Here is a 21609-nt window from a genome sequence, read left to right on the forward strand (position 1 = left end):
ATTCCAAATGCGAAATTCCAAATTCATGTCTTACCAATCAAATGAATAAAATAGCAAATTGGCAGCCCCCTCAATTAAACAAATTAGAATTTAAATAAATTGTAAATTCACACAACTAATTAGTGTTAGTTTACCTATCGGATGTGGGGGTTGGATGGCCGAATGGTTAGCACGTGCGTGCTGTATCATACGACCTGTCATCGAGTCAACTGGCGTGGTTTCGAATCCACGTTGTACGTGACAAGGAGTAGGGTCGCCTGTCGATCCTCGTGGGTTTTCTCCCAGTCATTCTGTTTCCTCCCACTGCTAAAGACCCCTACGCGCAAGCGAATTATTGTAATAAAATTAAACCATATGTTAGTCCCGAAATGACCTAGTTTGTGTCGAGTGAACGTTTAACCCCATTTCTCTCTCTCCCTACCCGTTCCAAATTATTAGATTTGAAATTGCAAATTCCAAATGCGAAATTGCAAATTCCAAATTCGACATAATCACGTTACATTACAATCATCATGGCTGCTGCAGAGAAGATATTACGCCCACAGCAGCTAGTCAACAAGAGTTGTCGCATATGTTTACTTTTTGCGGTAATGAAACATTTATAATACACTAAAATCTGATTAAGAGTAACAACTCATTAAGTAATTATCAGAAAATCATTAGAATTTGTTTGGTTTTTATAAAGTTCTGCCCCATGCCAACGTTTAGTACACGAAACATTTAATATCATGGATTTAGCTGTTCAAGTTATCAAAATTCAATGACAATCAATATACGTGTTCGTCTCAAGACCTTAAACTTTATATATCAATCTGAAGTCAATCGGATGATAACTTTAGCCCCTAGAGCGCCACAAGGTTGTTCAAAGTAATCAAGGGCCATAATTTTGGCAGTAATAATCGGAAATCGTTATAAATCAATAGAGTTCTTTCTTTCATGACCTTAAACACTGTGTATAAATTTAAAGTCAATCGGATATTAACTTTAGCCTCTAGGGCGTCCACAAGATTTATTTTTTTTTAAGTGATCAAGGGCCATAACTATGGCAGCAATAACAGGAAATAGCTGAAAACCAACAGGATTCTTCGTCTCATGACCTTAAACACTGTGTATAAATTCAAAGTCAATCGGATATTAACTTTAGCCTCTAGAGCGTCCATAATATTTTTTAAGTGATCAAGGGCCATAACTCTGGCAGTAATTATCGGAAATCGCTGAAAATCAATAGGCTTCTTCGTCTCATGACCTTAACTTTAGGTTCTACAGCGTCCATAAGCAATTGTGGACGGCGGACGGACGGACGGACGGGGGCGACGACAATATACGACCACATTATACGATCGCATTTGGAATTTCGCATTTGTAATTTGTAATTTGGAATGAGTCTTCTGGGCTTTCGTAGGCCCAGGCATCAGATAGGTAAACTAATTACTTGTGTAAAATTACAATTTGTTTAAATTCTAATTTGTTTGGGGCTGCCAGTTTGCTATTTTATTGGTAAGACATGAATTTGGAATTTGGAATTTGGAATGAGCCTTCTGGGCTTTCGTGCGTTTCGTCCCGTCTTTTACTGTCTTCTGTACATATATATATGAATATCTAATAATTCTTTAATCCTTTTTTCACTAATCACATTGTAAAATACTGCACCATGTATACATAACATGTTATTGTCTGCGATATCACTTCGACGGAAGCGGACGTAAAATACAACTAACTCACACACATTTATAGAAAGACAGAAATGGTTTTTAAACCACCCAACAAAAACTAGATCAGGACTATCGTGGTAAATTCAACAGTTCACTTGTGCACAAGAATCTTTAGCAGTGGGAGGAAACCAGAGCACCAGGAATAAATTCACGGGATTAGCCAGGTGACCCTAATCCTTGTCACGTACAAGTATGAAGTCGAAGCCACAGTGCTTGACGCTTTGAAAGGTCATATTATAAAAAGGTCAGTTTATGGTAATTTGGTGAATTTTATACATGTTGTAGAATGTAGAATTCTTGTAGAATTTGTAGCCCACTACTGGGGGTTGGATGGCCGAATGGTTAGCATGAGCGCACTGTATCATGAGGTCTGTCCTTGGGTCAACTACATGTAGGCGTGGTTTCGATTCCCCGCGACAAGGAGTAGCGTTGCCTGTCCAACCTCGTGGGTTTTCTCCGGGTCCACTGGTTTCCTCCGACAGCTAAAGACCCCTACGCCCAAGCGAATTATTGAAATAAAATTGAACCATGTGTTAGTCCCGAAATGACTTAGTTTGTGTCGAGTGGACGTTAAACCCCATATCTCTCTCCCTCTCTCTCTATTTACTCCTGATTTTTTTATAGGTGAATTATATGATGCTAAGAAGTTTTCTTATGTACGAGAGGTTGGAAAGGCTTTCAAGGAAGACCGTCTGAGTCATGACATAAAGACTGAGATGGAAAAACTAAAGGAAGCCGACCTGGTTATTTTCCAGTTTCCGCTCTATTGGTTTAGCATGCCAGCTATACTTAAAGGATGGGTAGACAGGGTATTTGCTAATGGATTTGCTTATAATTATGCCAAAGCACAAATATGTGATAACGGTCTAATGTCAGTAAGTGAAGGCTCACCATCTTTGATGTTTAATTCCTTGCTATCCATATTATACATTTGCTTGGTTTATACATTGTAATAGTTATGCAAATGCCACTGTAACTATGACATTATATATTATACCATCTTCAATAGAAGGCTTGATCTCGCTTTAACTCCGAACATCTTACCAAGGCCTTCACGCAATACCCTGCATATTTCGTCACTAAATTCGATTGGGTACAAGCTCAGCTTGTGAGCCTATCAGATTCCCCGATCGTCGCGAATACCAAGTCTTTCGCTTTCAAGCTAAAATGTCTACCTGTGATAATCGAGTTGCAACGTTCAAAGTTCATTCAATGTCAAGCTTTCCGTGGAGGTCGCGATGTCACAACCTCTGATTGGACGCTACTGCTCACGTGCCTGTAGATGAAATAGCTATCAGTTGGGGAATTGTGAAGTAAGCAAGCAACGTCTAGATAATGTAAAACTCGCAGTCGTTGCTTCATGTATACATACTTTCATCGAATTACAAACATTAACGGTATCAATCGAGAGACTAAAAACATACGTGTAGGCCTACATAACCTACATGCCCATTCTAGATCCCCAGTCGTTGTCCATGGCCATCCGAGAGACCTTTTAAATAAAACTACATAACCAAGTCAGATAACAAATTGCTGTATGGTATCGTCCGCCTTTCCATCATATTGGTTTTACCTCTGGTCCTCCGGTTTCCTCGGTAACTAGCAACGCCTACGCGCAAGCGATTTATTGAAATAAAATTATACGATATGTTAGTACCAAAATGACGTTAACCGTGCCTTTCTTACCTAAAACCAGAAACAAAACAGTACTACCAATACTAATGGGTAGTCCCATTTAAAGTCAATATAAAAATATGCATTAGTGTAATATAGAAAAACACGTTACAGTCGACTACTAAATCGACATTATGTTCGAGCAATATTCTGGCTAGTATCGTTAGGTTTTTTTTAAAACAATGGGTGGAAACGTCACAAATAGCGGACAAAGATAAAAACCAACATAACTGATCGAACCAAATCAATTTATTTTAGCTCTTTGGGGCTTCATAAAAACAAATATGTAGTCTCAAATCAAATGAAAGTATTTTGTTGAGGAGACGTTAAACCCATTCTATTCTATTTTAGGGAAAGAAAGCAATGTTATCATTGACAACTGGTGAAGCCGATACACAATATACTAATATAGGATTAAAGGGAGATATAAATATTATATTATGGTCAATGGAGGTAAGTTTCTCCTCTATCATTTCACTTTATCATTAGGAAGAAAGCAATACGTGTACGAGGTGTCCAGCATCTACCATTTAAAAAGATTCTCAAGAATATGATAGAGTAACTGTAGGTTTATGTGTTTACAGATTAATACAAAAAACTACAGTTGAATGTAAGAATTGGCAACACAGACGATGTGAATGTAACACTGTCCTATCAGGACATATTTGAAAATACCCATGTAAACGGTTCAAATGTGCAGTTTTCCGTTCTGTGCTATTGTCCTGCAAAATACACAAAGGAGTAGTTCTTTCCCCCGCCACTTTTACAACTAACACAAGAACACCTTTCGTTCCACTAACACATATTTTTAAATCAAAATTGTGCACTATTCAATTATAATTGTAGACGGCATATCGCTCGTAATTATTTACTTACTAACTGCATCAGAAGTTATTGTCGGTCACCGGAATGCTTTATTTGCCTATCTGTTATTAGAAGTAGACAGGGATTCAGTGATCGACTAGAACTTCCGGTCCAAGGACGATGTTTGTAAAAACCGCATATTGGTAAATAAAATGGCAGTGGTATACTTTGTACATATTTATAATATTTCAGCTATCTTTGTTTCGATCCCTTCAAGGGGAGGTCGTGATTTGTCCTTATGATCACAAGGCGTGACCACTAATTGATTCCAAATTCATTTAGGCCGCCAATTGAGATTAAGGTTATGTATACAATGATAATCTTTTGCATATTGCGTTTCAGTATGGTATTTTACGATTTGTTGGATTTGATGTTCTGAAAGCTCAGGTGTCTTACGGGCCAGCAATGGCGGCCGATACCAAACGGAAGTCCATGCTTGATAACTGGACAACAAGATTGAAGGACATAGCCAAAGAAAAGCCATTAGAGTTTATTCCGATTGAAAATTTTGATTATAACAAAGGTGGCCAGTTGTCTGAAGAATATGTCAATCGCCATAAAGAAGATAAAACATCACCTACCATTGGTCAGAACATGGGGAAACTACTACCCCAATAGGGTATATAATCTGCGGACCCTTAATAACAATTTGGGAAAGACCTTTATATATTAGTTTGTAGTAACAATTTGCAATTCGTAATGATAGTAATAATTCTTAAACTGTTAAATGTGGAAAGGTAATCTTACTTTTTTGGTATAATCCAAATTATATTACAATCCAAGAACTGAAAAATATAATCACGTGGAATAAAGTTGGTGGAAAAGCGAAGATCATGAAAGATACCCAATCTGAACCCATGACAAGATAAAAACATTGTCAGTGCTTACAAAATCGTATGGCGAATATATCAATATTTTTGGGCATCCTTTCAAGATCAAAATTAATGTACAAGAATATAAAATGCATAAACCATTACTATTTTGCAGGTTCATTGAGAGTGCCACAAGAAAGTCGCCTGGCACCCCGCCCATTTGTCTTTTTGTATTTTTTATTGCTTTGTTTGTTTGTTGGGGGGTTGGATGGCTGAATGGTTAGCGTGCGCGCGCTGTATCATAAAGTCTGTCATTGAGTCAACTGGCGTGGTTTCGAAACAATATGTTAGTCCCGAAATGACCTAGTTTGTGTCGAGGAGTGGACGTTAAACCCCATTTCTTTCTCTTTGCTTTGTTTGTTGTTGTTTGCTTGGGCTTTTTACGGGGGTGGGGGGGGGGGGGTATAATGTAATTATTTAGAATCAGTTGATTGTTCTTCGAAAATCAAGCATTTTACGTTACTTAATATGTTCTGTATATGATGTATATTTTGAAATAAAATGTAATCTTTTCTGTCAGGTTGTCAACTTGGTTTGATCATTGGTATATAGAGTTAAAATGGTGAGACGGGAATTTAGGAAGAAAGTTTGGACACTTAACTTATAAATCAATGTTTTATAACGCTATTAGGCGCACAAATATTATTTAGATAATGTTTATTTTCAAATCTGTGTGGTATAACTGGTGCTTGAAAAAATTTTACACTTTGGTACGCACGCATTAGAACCCATGACATTTGGAATTTAATTAATGTCAGCTGTCTAGTCTTTCGGATGGGTTGAAAAAAAACGAAGTTCCGTGTACACACTGACAAAAGACGCGCTTGTTGATCCTTGTCGGTGATAGTAGTACCGAATTAATGTGGCTGACTTATGTTTGATTGACATAGAATTGAACCATACATAGGCCTAATATGTTTATCCCGGAATTACCTGGTTTGTGTTGAGTGGACGTTAAACCCTCACATCACTTTCTTTCTTTCTCTCTCTCTGACTTAACCTTCTTGTATAGCTGTCCACTACCCAAGAGAATGCCCCCCCGTAAAGCAATGTTTCTCCTTGACCACTCTTTTTGTTCTGGCTAAAAAGAGGCAAGAAGAATGCAGTTTGCATAGTGGATCGCCAAACGACATTTTATCATTCATTGTTTTTGTGTTACCTCCTTTAAGTTTCAAACACGAGTCATCTCGAAACAAACGCAAATTAGGTAAGTTTCAGAATGGCTATATGGATTTCAATTAAATTTGGTAGAGAATTCCTATATGATAAAAGTTGTTGAAATGAAAGAGAGGGGCAGAACTTGAACGATACAAAGGAGAATATTTAACCATTTTTGACCAAATGATATGAATGTTGCTGAAGTTGGATTGTTTAAGTAAATAAACTTGCTCGATACCATTGCTGTGGGGTTGGGGCGGCTTGTGGAAATTTATGTCAAGTGCTTCTCATGAAATGCTTTGTTGATCTCAAAGAGAAGTGAAAGAGGCACATTAAATGGGGGAATTTAAACATTTTTATCTTCTCTTCCTAACTGAGACCACGGCGGTGAAGTGAGTGTTCGATCACGTTGTTGGCCGAGAAGGTTCCAGTCTGATTTCTCTTTGGCATTGTTGCGGGAAGAGAAACTGACAATAAGACGAAAACCCTTGTGATCGATGTGGTGCACGTACAAGAACCAATGACAATAGGAATTTGGCGAAGAGTAGACCGAAACGCCGCTGTCTGGGCAAATATTTTCCCCTACATGCCCGTCTACACTATCCCGGTGGGTGCAGAATTCCTTAAACCTTTTTCATTTGATTTCAGTTCTTTTCCCAACCCACTCATTGATAACCGAAACTGGTAGATATGTTGCTTAGGGATGCTTATCAAGATTTGTTTAAACAAAATTACATGCCACGTTTGGGATTGGACGGAGCAAGTTAATCTCACAAGTAGAGTGACCCCAAACAAATTGCAAAAGAAACTAACGCAGCTGTCAAATTTGGTAATAAAATGGCATTGTCCCCGAACATAACCAATCACTATCTCGTAGTCGTAAGATATGACTTTTACTACGTCATGTATATGGTTTTCGATCTCTCTGGATTTAAAAATGAGTTTTGAAAATCCAACCTGGGAGAAATTCAAATTGGCGAATTGTATATTAATCGTTATTTTTCCTTTTGGATACAACTTGTCACATGACTTTCACGTGGTTTTAGATGTCATTTGGTTGAATTCTGATCTCAAAAAATGAATTTCGAAATCCATATGGCTTTTAATATGTCTTAAATAAAGAATTTGAGTTTACTGGGTTCAATTCTGGCGATTTTTTCCATGTGGATATTGCTTTAAAATATAGGCCCCTATCTAATAAGGTTTTCAGGGTTACTGAATTCTATTTTTGGTTCAAGATTAAATTTAAGAATTCCAAACATATGTTTATAGGCCGGCGGCTCAGTTGGAGGTGTCCATCAAATGGGCACAAAACCAGACCCAACTTTTCTATAGTAAAATTTTGCGTAGAATACGATGCCGAGTGGTAATCAGTCCGCCGTCAAATAAGGTCATTTGCACTGAAAGTGAATGCATAGCCATTCTTGTATCATGAAAATATGCTGAAAATGGTAATTACGGCTGAGTTAAAATTTTTGTGAAAATCGGACCAAAACTGTCCGACAAAATGTCCGCTACCCTTACAAGCATGTAATACCCAATAGAGGTCACCATTTTTATCGTATTTTCAAAACCGTTCAAATATATCACCGTTACATCATAAATTTGGTCGAGTACAAATTTCCTGAAAATCGGACTGAAACTTTCAGTCAAATGGCCAGTCCCCTTTGCGCAAATAGTATAAAAGCATGTATAGCCATAGCTCTTGCTTTTTACGCAAAATGTGAAATTGTTGTCCCATTCTGATGAAAGTTAACAAATATGGTAAGGATTAAAAGATCTTGAATGAGAGGATGAATCCATTTGATTTTACCTCTTCCCATACATTTCTTGGAAAATGTGGGCGTATTTTGCATGGCAACCGCTTGTTTTAACTGGTCATTGCTGATAGCAGTGAATTATTTGATAGATAAGGGACACAGCCTCAGAGAAAGAGTGTGAGAAAAACTCTATCCCGTCGTTTTTTAATTACCTAATCTGTCAGAGTTGGTGTTGAAATAAAGATCGACTGTTCAGTTAACTAATCGTGACCGTCGCAACTGGGGTTCTCTTTATCCAGGGATCAGTATAGAGCTCTGAAAGTCCACGTTCTAGAAGACTCACTTCTATGTTAAAATCGGACCTCGTTGTATCTAACGGCATAATTACTTGCGTGCAATAACCCGGAGAAAAAAGTACTTGCCCCCACCCCCACCTAGCCCTCCGGGCCTGTAAATGCATGTTACAAGTCATATCCAACAGGAATAAACGACGATTAACTGAAAATCCATCTTTTTGGATTCCATTTGAGCTGTCATTTTGAATTGCTACCAAGATGGATTTTTGAAATTATTTTTCAATTCAGAGACATCGATAACCATATAAAAGACAGTAAAAGTCATATCTTACGATATTCTATCTGGTTATATGTATATGAGGGAAAAGCCTGTGTGAAAAATACATTTTTTGTTGTTTTTCTTTTCTTCAAATTCATTTTTTCAGCACATTTCAATTGGCGAAAATAGTTATTCTCCTACCTCTAAAACACAGTGGTTACGGGATATCCATCTCCGGAAGTTCCTAAAGACAGTCAGTTATGGTTGAGTTACGCCTGGAAGTGTAACGGGAGGGCACTGCGAAAAGAGTTGCGTCCCTTTACAAAAGCTCTCTGTTCAATAAGATTTGTTTTGTTATAGAAATTCCTTCACATTGGAGAACCACTCGGCAAACTTCGGCAGATTCCGGTATCTTACATCTAGCATCGGCTGTGTGACAGCATAGAACTAGAATACTAAGTATTCTAGTTCTATGGTGACAGTAAGTGATATGTACCTACGCCTATACATTTGCGATGCGGCACCGGTTTACTTATAAGGGAAACTTGTCCGCGTTTAGAAAGAAGTTCTCAAAATTGCGTCGTTCGAAGAGTGTGTAGAATTTTCAGTGCAAATTTGTCCTTGTCTAAAGAAAATCGGATAAACTTGAAAGAAAAACAGCTTCAAACTTTGAAAATTTTGTAAGATAAAACATTCTTCAAATACGTCGTCATCAATGACGTCATTGGTCGTCATGGACAACGCCATTGTAATCCGGGAACTTGAAAGTAGTTCTAATGACGGACTTTGTTATACAGCCGAGATTAGATGTAGGGTACTGGAATCTGTTGAGTTTTGCCGAGTGATTGGAGAACGATAGATCGGAGACGGTCCTGCGCATAGATCTTCTTAACTGATTGAATTTCGCGGGAAAAATCAAACCAAACCCTCGGTCAAGCCAAAAAACTCCGAATGCACGGGCCGCTTACACCAAGGTAAAGAAATGCGTAGGGCCGTCTCCGATCTTCAACATTCGCTTCTGGAATGTAAACTAGGCTAACCATAAACAGAAGAAAATTTAATCGAAATTACGAAATACATAAAAAATGAAGGTAAATAACTTTAGCACAACAACAAGATGTAATGAAATAATGATATATTGCAAATGTTACGTTTATTTTTAAATAAATATTCTTAGAAATAATGTAATAAACAGGTATCAACATTGGACATTGGTTGCGAGGGAAGCTTTGCAGAATCCTTCAGTTTTGAGTTCATTAATAATAATCATAAATCCGAAATCATGGAAATGACAGACTTATAATCCATAAACAGCCTTTTATGGAGATAAACAGACTAGGTTTTCATTATCAGTTTTAGTCGTTTAAGAGTAGGTAAATGTAACATTTACTGATTTAGTTATTCAAAACACTCGAAGTATATGGAAGGGGATCGACGCCACATTAAAAGACATGTAAACACGAGTAGAAGTTACTATGTCAGCATATGAAAGTGTTGTTTTGATGATTTTTCCATGTTCGATTTTACAAAATAGAAAAGTATTGTCCACTAACGAAAAAACACATGTACAAATGCGCCTTGTAACGTTTGTATTTTCTACATCTGATCTTTCAACTGTTGTAATTTCTACTAGTGCATAATCGACATATGTAACTTCGACATCGGTATTTTCTTCCAATGTAATTTCTCCACATGTCACATCCATCAAGGCGTGGTTCCGATTTTAGCCGAAGCTTGCGTCATAAAAACAAAACCTCCCTTCAAGTAGTCTCGGTCATCCAGACAATATGGCTCCTCCGCGATAGCTCCCTCGACTAATGGGCTTGGATGACCGAGGCTACCCTTCGAGGAAAGTCATTCCTACTACCAGAAAGTTGCATGGGGAGCATCAATAATTTTTAACGGAAGTTAACACTAACATATTGTTTTATGCTAAATTTTAATACAACTTTTAATAGTTTGCTTTCTTTGTTATTTTTATGTGTCTTGAATTCACCATTTCTGGTGTTCATGTCGTTAACATAATTTTGAATGCATAGTTATAGTTTCGAATAAAGAACCGCCCCTGTAGGCCCTGTCGTCTGCTAATGAAGACTGGCATATACCATGCAGGGTGCAATGAGGGAAATTTTGTCAGGACAGGAATTTGATACCCTTTTTTTTAGACCAATGTAATACATGTTATGTTCAAAACAACCCCCATCTAATAGAAACTCGAAAATATTGTTTGTTTACTATAATCTTATAATAAAGCTAAACTACACTCAATCACATAAGAGCTTATCTACCTTGCATTGGCCTTGATTCATTATAATATAATATGCAGGCCCGTAGCCAGACTGTAATCAACGGCGCAATTTCAGGGGGGCATCAGGCCATGATCAAGGTAACCTTCACCCCTACCCCTTTCTAAATCTATGCATATTTGATGAATAATGGACATCCAGATCAGATGATCATTCATGATATTTAGTTAGAGCTATTTATTTATCATTCTTATTTATTATATGGGGAGCAGCAGTGGCTCAGTGACTACGGAGCTTGCTTACTAACCAGGTTCAGGTTGTTGATTCGATTCCCGGTCATAAAAACTCATGACGGATTCCACTTCCTTGTCAGTCACAGTGGTGCAGACCCGAGCTGAGGGGCTGGCAAAGAATAGCACCTAGTCGTTTGGATGGGACGAAAAACCGAGGTCCAGTGTGCTGCATCAGGACAGGGCGCATGCTAAAAATCCCAGACAGTTGGAAATTCTTAGAGATACTGATAGTACTAGTAGTAGTAGGCCTAGTGATTCATTTCATAGACATAGTCTAGCTAGGGCTAGGCGAGTTATTGATGGATGTCATGACAAAATTTCCCTCATTGCACCCTGCATGGTATATGCCAGTCTTCATTAGCCAATACAAAAAATACATCAAAATAGGACGTTAAACCCCATTTCATTGACCATGTGGTATCTACGGCGTCTACGCGTGAAACTATAACGACTCAACGACTGAACGAGTGTAGAACTGTAGTGTAGATAGTGCTACCATCTGACAACCAAAAAAAGAAGAAAGACCTGTGTCACTTATGTAGTATATTTGTACGCTTATGTGCTCTAAGAACAAGTTTTTTGTGGAAGATATTCAAACATAAATATACCTGATTATTATTGTCCATGGCTACGATTGAACGATGTCACCAATGTGGAGCAGACGACAGGGGCGGTTCTTTATTCGAAACTATAACTATGCATTCAAAATTATCTTTTAACAAACGACATGAACACCAGAAATGGTGAATTCAAGACACATAAAAATAACAAAGAAAGCAAACTATTAAAAGTTGTATTAAAATTTAGCATAAAACAATATGTTAGTGTTAACTTCCGTTAAAAATTATTGATGCTCGTCATGCAACTTTCTGGTAGTAGGAATGACTTTCCTTGAAGGGTAGCCTCGGTCATCCAAGCCCGTTAGTTGGGGAGCTATCGCGGAGGAGCCATATTGTCTGGATGACCGAGACTACTTGAAGGGAGGTTTTGTTTTTATGACGCAAGCTTCGGCTAAAATCGGAACCACGCCTTGATGGATGTGACATGTGGAGAAATTACATTGGAAGAAAATACCGATGTCGAAGTTACATATGTCGATTATGCACTAGTAGAAATTACAACAGTTGAAAGATCAGATGTAGAAAATACAAACGTTACAAGGCGCATTTGTACATGTGTTTTTTCGTTAGTGGACAATACTTTTCTATTTTGTAAAATCGAACATGGAAAAATCATCAAAACAACACTTTCATATGCTGACATAGTAACTTCTACATGTCTTTTAATGTGGCGTCGATCCCCTTCCATAGAAGTAGGCTATTGTTAAACTGAAAGTTACCAGGTTATGGTGGCCCACGGTCGCAATGAATAGCGTTTTTGGGGTATTTTTTGTATTTCATTTAAAATCATAAAAAATAAAAGTAAAAAAAAAGAAACATTTTTTTTTTCTTTTGTTTTCCAAAATAAATAAAATATCTTTTTAAAATTTAAGAAAAAAAAAACCTTTTTAAATTAAAAAGAAAAATAAAATCTTTTTAAATTAAAAAGAAAAAAAAATCTTTTTAAAATTTAAGAAAAAAAAAAATCTTTTTAAAATAAAAAAAAATCTATATAAAAAAATTAATAAAATATTTAAGATTAAAAAAATCTATAAAAAAAATAATATTTTAATAAAAAAAAAAAAATAAGTGAAATAGAGAAAATCAAAAAAAGAATTCTACACGTGGCCCATCGTCGTAATAGTGTCTTGATTATCCAGACTCAGTATAAAATCAGCCTACGGCAGCTATCATTCGACTCGAGTGACCAGAAATACCTCGTGGCCCATTGTTGCTATAGTGTCTCGATTATCCTATGTGGCATAACTCGAGCGACAAGAAACTAGTTTGTAGTTATCTCCCCTTCCGAAAGGAAAAGGGTAAACAGACATCAACACGTGAAACACAATTTTTCCACCCATGACGTCTATGGACTTGGATATATGTATTTATACATATGCAAGTCAATAGAAATGTATAATTAATAGACTATAGAAGCCTAGCGTCATTTAGACTAGTTTATCCAGTCTAACTAGAACTAGGCCTACATACATAATGACGTTTGAAGTCATTGACTTTAATGACACCATTCGGCCTACTAGTGCGCAAGGCCTGTTCTCCCCTCAAAAGGCTTATGTAATGTTTTTAAAACACTTGGTCTCCCTGAGGTCGAATTTCAAAAGTAGTTAACAACTTTGAAACTAATCCTCGAAGTATAGGCCTACTACTACTAAGTAGCCGGGGGGGGGGGGGGGGCGAATGGTTAGCACGTGCGCGCTGTATCATAAAGCCTGTCATATCATAAAGCCCGTCATTGAGTCAACTGGCGTGATTTCGAATCCCCGGTTGTACGTGACAAGGAGTAGGGTGACCTGTCAAACATCGTGGGTCTGTCGTTCAGATTATCCTGTGTGGGATCTATGAAGAACGTATGGTATAGACTCGAGCGACAAGAAACCAGTCTATAGTTACCTCACATCAAGGCACAAGTAATTTTAACTAAAATCTATTAAAATTAAATTTTAAGTTACAATAGATCTTCGTGAAACGCATAAATTTAAAATTTCACTTTGATTTTAAAATCTATGTTAGTGATTTTAGCTTCAGTTTTTGTGAAACCCCTGCTCTCCCTGAGGTCATCGCTAGTCCCCCGCTACGACCACAGGAAGGGGTAAGAGGTGCGAAAGTGCGATGGCGGACAACATCAATTTAAAAGACATAATAGAGCATGATAGCCTACGTGGACTTCGTCTGGGGCCTGTTTTACTAAGATAAAATTCAAATTTTAGTATTTGATTGGATAATAGATAATATTAGATTTATTTTAGTGCTTAGTTAATCAAAATTGAAGTATCTACAATTATGTTGACGTGAGATAACTACAGACTCGTTTCTTGTCGTTCGAGTTTATACGTTCTTCATAGATCCCACACATAATAATCGAGATACTACTGCAACAATGGGCCACAAAATGTTTCTGGTCGCTCTAGTCTAATGATAGCTGTATACTGGGTCTGGATACTCAAGATACTATTGCGACGATGGGCCACGTCGGGAATTATTTTTTATCTTTTCTTTTTCAATTTTTTTTTTTTTTTTCATTTAATTTTTTTTTTAATATTATTTCTTTTTTTTAAAATATATTTTATTATTTTTTTTTATATATATAGATTTTTTTTTTTTTCATTTTAAAAAGATTTTTTTTTTTTTTAATTTTAAAAAGATTTTTTTTTTTTTTTCATTTTTTAAAAAGATTTTTTTTTTTAATTTTTAAAGATTTTTTTTTTTTATTTTGTAAAAAAAAAAAAAAAATGTGTCTTTTTTTTTTTTTTGTACTAATATTTTTATTATTTTAAATGAAATACCAAAAATAACCCAAAAAACGCTATTGCGACCATGGGCCACCATACAGGTGCATATATAATATGGTGTATTAGTACTACTTCCGTCTTACTCCACCCACGGTAGTGGATCATTCTTAATTTCTTAGCAGTTTCTTTGAGCAAGTTTTTTAGTCAACTGAATACGTAAGTGTTACTGACCTATTACTCCCTTAATTTCCATTATAAACTGACCCCAAGTATTGCACATATCTTAACATACAGATAATAAACCAATTCCCATCGAAATAATGGCAACAGCCTTACCGAATAGTTATTTGATTTTATGAAACCCAACTTTCTCGAACTTAAAATGTCCACCGAGCCAGAATAGCATGCGCACTCTGTCTCACATATGTCACTTTCCATAGTGGTCCAGTCTTCACTATTTGTGCTAAAATTACTTACATGTATTTCAGTACAAACTGTAATGATATGTGTTGAATCTATTTGTATAGTTTAGTGACAATATTGTAGCTAATGATGTATCTGAGCAGAAGATATTAGATGCAACACATTTTTTAAATGATCACTCACTGCCCGTTGGTGGTATCATAAATTGGTAATGCTACCATCTTACATACAAACAGAAAATGAAATATGCTGATACAATAATATAATATCACGTGTGGTTCGCGGATCCTGACTGCGTCACTCGTACTGGGGGTATGTGCGTCAGTCGGTCGCATTTTGGTTACCCCCCCCCCCCAAACAAAATCGTTATGTACGCCCCTGGTTGAGCAATATGGTTATGAAATAATGGAGATCAGAATTTGTCCGTATTTTTGTAAATCGCATTGAAACCACGTGATTCTCTTTCCACTAAAATATAAACCCACACCTCCTTTTAATTAGACCCTACATTAGTTTTACTATTACAGGTAGCTGTAAACCTCTAGCACAGAGTAAAAATATCTGTGTGTATTTTTACTCTGTGCCTCTAGTTCTGGGCCCTGTTTCACGAAATTTTAACTAAAGATAAACTTCAGTTTTTACGAAGGCCCATTAGTGCCAAACAAAAAAAAAGTATTAATCCGTTTGAACTAGTTAGTATCTCGTTTGAACGAATTAGTATCTCGTTTGAATGAATTAATTATCTCGTTTGAACAAATTAGTATCTCGTTTGAACGAATTAATTATCTCATTTGAACGAATTAGTATCTCGTTTGAACGAATTAGTATCTCGTTTGAACGAATTTGTATCTTGTTTGAACGAATTAATTATCTCGTTTCAACGAATTAATTATCTCGTTTGAACGAATTAGTATCTCGTTTGAACAAATTAGTATCTCGTTTGAACGAATTAGTATCTCGTTTGAACGAATTAGTATCTCGTTTGAACGAATTAATTATTTCGTTTAAACGACTTAGTATCTCGTTTAAACGAATTAATTATCTTGTTTGAACGAATTAGAATCTCGTTTGAAGGAATTAGTATCTCGTTTGAACGAATTAATTATCTTGTTTGAACGAATTAATTATCTTGTTTGAACGAATTAATTATCTCGTTTGAACGAATTAATTATCTCGTTTGAACGAATTAATATTTCGATTGTAGCCTACAGAAGCATGGAAGGGACATGCAGAAATTGTCTTTCAAATAAAGATAATATGCTTTAATGCGCGTAGGTTCTTTACTATTTCTGACGTTAGCGCCAGTAGAAGGAAATGAAATGAAATGGGGTTTAACGTCCTACTCTTTTGCTCCTAAACTGGGGCTAATGAAGACGGGACCAGTAGAAGGAACTACATTTGTGAAAAAGGGAATTAGTATAGAATACTGTGGAAATTTTCCAATTTGTTTAATGTTAGCCACAACATTGTAGTGAAGTCATTTTTTATGTCATGTATGTGATTAAACAGGCATTATGACAGGTATATGTATGATATTGTAAGGACGTGGATTTGAAATGCACCCAATTAAGAAATAAAATGGTAGATTGTGCCTTAGCTGAAATTTCACTAGCTCAGTGAACAGCACTACAGGTATATGATTGCTTGTCAGCAATGTTTACATATTAAGGATTAATTTTATTGTTGCCAGATGAACTTATTTCCAGTGTTGATTGCCTTGGAAGAGGATTTAGGTGAGTTTATAAGATAGAGGGGTGAGGTGGGAGTGTTCAAAGAAATAACTAATTTTCGCATGCAGCATGCAAACCAAAGCACGAGTAGTAGTACTGCAAAATTTATCGCATTGCACGTCGCATTCCTCCAACGAGGGAACCTTGCGGAGAAGCGACGCTGTCGTTGGCCGACTTCCTTGATAGGACAGAGGACTTGAAGCCGGTGGCTGCATAGGGGAACGCTGGCTCAAGCGAGGAACAGCTGTTCTAACCGCCCTACGCTTGATTACCGGTGAAAGCCGACACAGAGGCCTTTCCCTCTTGGTTCAACTTGAGCCATTGATCCCCTCTGCGGCTCTCTGTTTCACCCTAGTGGGAGGGATGAGACGTGCAATGTGGGCAATGTTTCGGCACAATTACATGTACTACGCTTGCTTCGTTTAGCATACTGCTACTGCATTCCACGGGTTTTTCGTGTCATCCACAGTTTTTGTGTCATCCGAAGATTACAGACTTTTCTAACAAGACTCGTGCCATTAAAGTAGACGTCGCAAATAAGTTGATTCTTCAACCACTCTATCTTAGAAACTAGAAACTCACCCAAATCCTCTTACATCCGTTCTATTGCAACACAGTCAACACTAGGAATAAATTAACTCTGGGATAATACTTTAATGCAAAGTTTAATTAATATGTAAACCCACGTTGACAAGCAATCGTATACCTGTAGTTCTGTTCACTGAGTTACCGAAAATTCAGCTAAGGCATAATTATTTCTTAATTGGGTGCGTTTCAAATCAAGGTCTTTACAATATTTAAAGATACATTATGTAAGAGTTAGAGAAAGAGCTGATCGTTCTTGTAATAATAGTTCTTGTAAGATAATGCGAAATGAATATATTGAGATTTTCATTAAGTTACTTTATTCTGAGCGACGATATTAGCCTTTGAAGGTTTGCAATGCATGGAATGTACTGGTTGTTCGAGGCTTAGCCTCACTTTACCATTTTTCAATTAAATCATTAAATGGCCTAACCGTTCTAATCTACTTAAACATGTTAATAAATGTCTAATGAACATTTGAAGGGCTAATCCCGATAATATTTTTGAGAATAAAACTGCTTAATTTTGTGTTAAAATCCTTTTAAATCCTTCACCATAGGGTCGAGCAACAAACTCAATATATGTGAATATTTTCAAACAACTTAAACCCGTCGGTCTTAATCGGTGGTGTCCCAAGCTGTATTATGCGGTGTCTGGATAAAACTAGACTTTTATTTTATAAAATTAATGTGTAGGTGAAATTTACCTTTCGTTATCAATATATGTGAATATTTTCAAACAACTTAAACCCGTCGGTCTTAATCGGTGGTGTCCCAAGCTGTATTATGCGGTGTCTGGATAAAACTAGACTTTTATTTTATAAAAATAATGTGTAGGTGAAATTTACCTTTCGTTATCAAGTACAGCACATGGGCCATTCACTGTATAGACCTCTAAATGAACAGGAATCGATTCAGGTCACTCAACGAAAAATCTGACCCGAAATCTTAAAAGGGTTACGTGTCAGGATAAGCAGTTTTGGTGTTCACGTCCAAACGACTAAATATTTTGAACTGAAATTTTGAGACAGGGTAAATACACTATTCCTCTATATTTTGGTACTTAAATTTCATACGTACTCGGACTTTTATTTTTGAGACTCTGTTCAAATTGGGATAGTCCCTTTAAGGCCTACAGAAAGAGCTGCAATGGGCAAATTTAGCTGTTACATAATGCCTGTTTAAGCATATACATGTCATAAAACAATGACTTCACTATGATGTTTTGCCTAATTCAGGCTAACATTAAACATATTCAGCTTTTAAAACGTGGATAACTTCCAACATATTCTATACTAATTCTCCTTCTCATAAATGTAGTTCCTTCTACTGACAGTAACGCTCGAAATAGTAAATAACGTATGTATTAAATGACATAATCTTTACTTAAAACACCTGTTGGGGTCACAATTTCTGCATGTCCCTTACACGCTTTTGTACATTCGAAATCTTAATTTGTTCAAACGCGATAATTAATTCGTTCAAACGAGATAATTAACTCGTTTAAACAAGATAATTAATTCGTTCAAACGAGATACTAATTCGTTCAAACGAGATATTTAATTCGTTCAAACGAGATAATTAATTCGTTCAAACGAGATACTAATTTGTTCAAATGAGATACTAATTTGTTCAAACGAGATAATTAATTCGTTCAAACGAGATACTAAATCGTTCAAACGAGATACTAAATCGTTCAAACGAGATACTAACTCGTTCAAACGGATTAATATTTTTTTTTGTTTGGCACTAATGGGCCTTCGTAAATTTTGATTGGCTAAGCACTAAAATCAATCTAATATTATCCAATCAGATGACTAAAATTTAAGGCCAAATTACAAACATTTAAACTGAAACCGTATCTATAATTATGTAATTTGCTAACAAATATAGATATAAGACAAAAACTAATTATTTATTGACAGAAGTAAAACAATCATTGAAAATCAAAATTACGCAGTTACTCTTCACTTCAAATGACAAATGTCATCAAAGTTAGTCTTCATCATCATCACTGTCACAACATGTATAAACATCAAATTCGGTTCGTTCGTTCGATCCTAGAGTTTTACGTCCACTTCCACCATGGGTGATATCGTATCAAATTCGGTTTCTTCAACAGTCTTTTTGTTTCATTTTCACATTTAGGGCTACTACACTTACACAAATTAGATATGTACATGTACAAGACAACCCTGGTGCGGTTCCACCCTGTCAGTGGTACGCTAGAAATGTTGGCTGCAGGCCTATATGATATGTGATGCCTAGGATTGTAGCGGTTGCTATGAAAACCGTTCTTACCTGTTTTCAAGCAATATCAAGTTTGGCATAATTCCCGTTTATTGGCTTATTTCAGCTGCTATTTTCGGCTCATTTCCAAGCGATTTCTTGCGACTAGTGACTTATTATAAGGTAGATCATTTTAGTCAGAATTTGATCAAACCGTGATTTTAAAAAAACACCACTTTAAAGCTTGCCTCCAAAAAAGAAAACAAAATTGTTCACAGTGCCTAGGATACCTGAAAACGGTTTTAATTAATTAATGACTGATTTTCTACTGTTGTGTGTTTTTCAGGGTTGTGTTTAATTATAAGATGGAGTTTGAAAATAGCGTGATGGTCATTTGTGCAGAATTTCTTGAAGATATTTGGCAATAAAGATTTGGGTTGATGAAGATCAGTGAGCACAACAAAAAAAAGCACACTGTAATATTTATATATGCAGTTATTCGCCTTGCTCAAATAGAGGGAGTTTATTGTCCATTCGATCACACGTTTTGACCAATCAGAATCGAGTGTCTGTTGTGACTTTTTGTCCATGTGATAGAAACAGTAGATTAAAAATGCTAGTAGTACTTACTGGATACAAGTTCAGTGAAACAAAATACAAGAACTAAGGGTAAAACTGCCATGATAACCAACTGTAATTTACAATCTATGTATCATCAATGGGACAGACATATTTATAGGACTCACGAACAATTATGTACCGGTACATATTAATTATGCAATTGTCCGACCACTTGTGAAAGAACACAGCCAGAAGATATTTAACCAGCCGTTCACACCGGTATACAATTAATTTTGCAATATACTTCGGATGCAATAAATTGACATTTTGATAACATTTGAAAGATAAATATCATTTAGTTTTTATTTATCTATGGATCCATTTAACTATAATCTCTGTATTTATCACCTTCATCAACAATTCATTTCACAATCCAACCGGGTACAGAGCTGTTCTTTATGGTCAATATATTTCGTCTTTTTAAAATTTCATATCTTGTGTGTGATTAGTGTGGTAGGCACTTTACTGGCCAAAAACAGAATTGAACCCGGGACCTCCTTGTTTCCTCCAAGAAAGTCTTGAGTATCCCAACGGGTACGGGGTATGCCCCTTCATAATATGCTAATGTTGCTTTATCCTCTCATTAGAGGGAATGAAAGACTCCGTAATTATTTTAGTTTTATTGACAGATATATTAGACATCTTACCGATTTATAATGTGACAGTTGAAATACGTTTATGTTCTGTTTGAATTTTTGCTTGGTGAAGACACCCCAGCAAGAGGATTAATATCATCATACCGGTTTGTAATGTTTGACCCGAATTTGACATTCGGTGTCTTGATAGCTTGTTTCATATTTATATCCTGAGCATTTTCATATGATCTATTTCAGTTGAGCGGCGGGTGCGAATGGGTTAACGATCTTAGGGTCTGTCATTGAGTCAAGTGGCGTTGTTTCGATTCCCCGCTTGTACGTGACAAGAAGTAGGATGGCCTGACCTTGATCCGAAACTGTATTGCTGGGTGTAGGATACTGAATTGAGACAATACAACCAGTCAAATTGCTCCGGGATGCAAGAGTGACACCCTATGTATTACACTTGCTTGTAGCTGCACTAGGGATGGCTTAGAGTGTACATATTGTGGGGGTTACTTAGAATTTTTTTTTTTATATGTTCAAAAAAGCAGACTGTTCAATCCTGCCCGGAAACCCCTGATAGGCATGTATGTGGTGTTATCCTATCACTTATATGTTCATATATGCAGAAATACATGTATATATTTCGTCTCTAGATATAGTTTGGTTTTGTGAAATAAGGGCCCCCAACAGCCGCTAACCAGTCAATGTTTCGTAAAAAGGTAATTTTGGTTATCGCGACCTGTCAATCAGACGTAGAATGGTCGGTACACTGGTTAAGCGAGACGAATTTCAAAACAAGGGCACGTAACATATCTTTTACTCAAAAGTGTCTGGATGTGGCTCTAACTTTTTCCCAAATTTTCGTTGGGTAGAACGCTTTCTACCACAGATGGAGCAACATGTGGCAACCACTTGCCCAAAAGCATGTATGAGGTTCTTCATGAAAAACTTGAGATAC

At 36.5% G+C, this 21609-nt stretch overlaps 1 protein-coding gene and 1 long non-coding RNA gene across 2 annotated transcripts in view; both read left to right on the forward strand.

Annotated features, from left to right (window-relative positions):
* The window catches only part of LOC130010459 (ribosyldihydronicotinamide dehydrogenase [quinone]-like), a 49017-nt gene extending 43381 nt beyond the window's left edge, over positions 1–5636 (forward strand). The window contains exons 3-5 of the mRNA XM_056102638.1: positions 2337–2587; positions 3738–3839; positions 4593–5636. Of these exons, the coding sequence (XP_055958613.1) occupies positions 2337–2587; positions 3738–3839; positions 4593–4868 (629 nt within the window). The 3' untranslated portion in view covers positions 4869–5636. The remainder of the gene's footprint in view (positions 1–2336; positions 2588–3737; positions 3840–4592) is intronic.
* A 3324-nt stretch (positions 5637–8960) lies between these two features.
* On the forward strand, positions 8961–20499 carry LOC130013973 (uncharacterized). Its single transcript, XR_008788943.1, has 2 exons — positions 8961–9686; positions 19796–20499. It is a non-coding gene; the product is annotated as an uncharacterized LOC130013973 (long non-coding RNA).
* The last annotated feature ends 1110 nt before the right edge of the window (positions 20500–21609 follow it).

Source organism: Patella vulgata, chromosome 8 (assembly GCF_932274485.2).
Source record: "Patella vulgata chromosome 8, xgPatVulg1.2, whole genome shotgun sequence".
Classification (NCBI taxonomy): Eukaryota; Metazoa; Mollusca; class Gastropoda; family Patellidae; genus Patella; species Patella vulgata.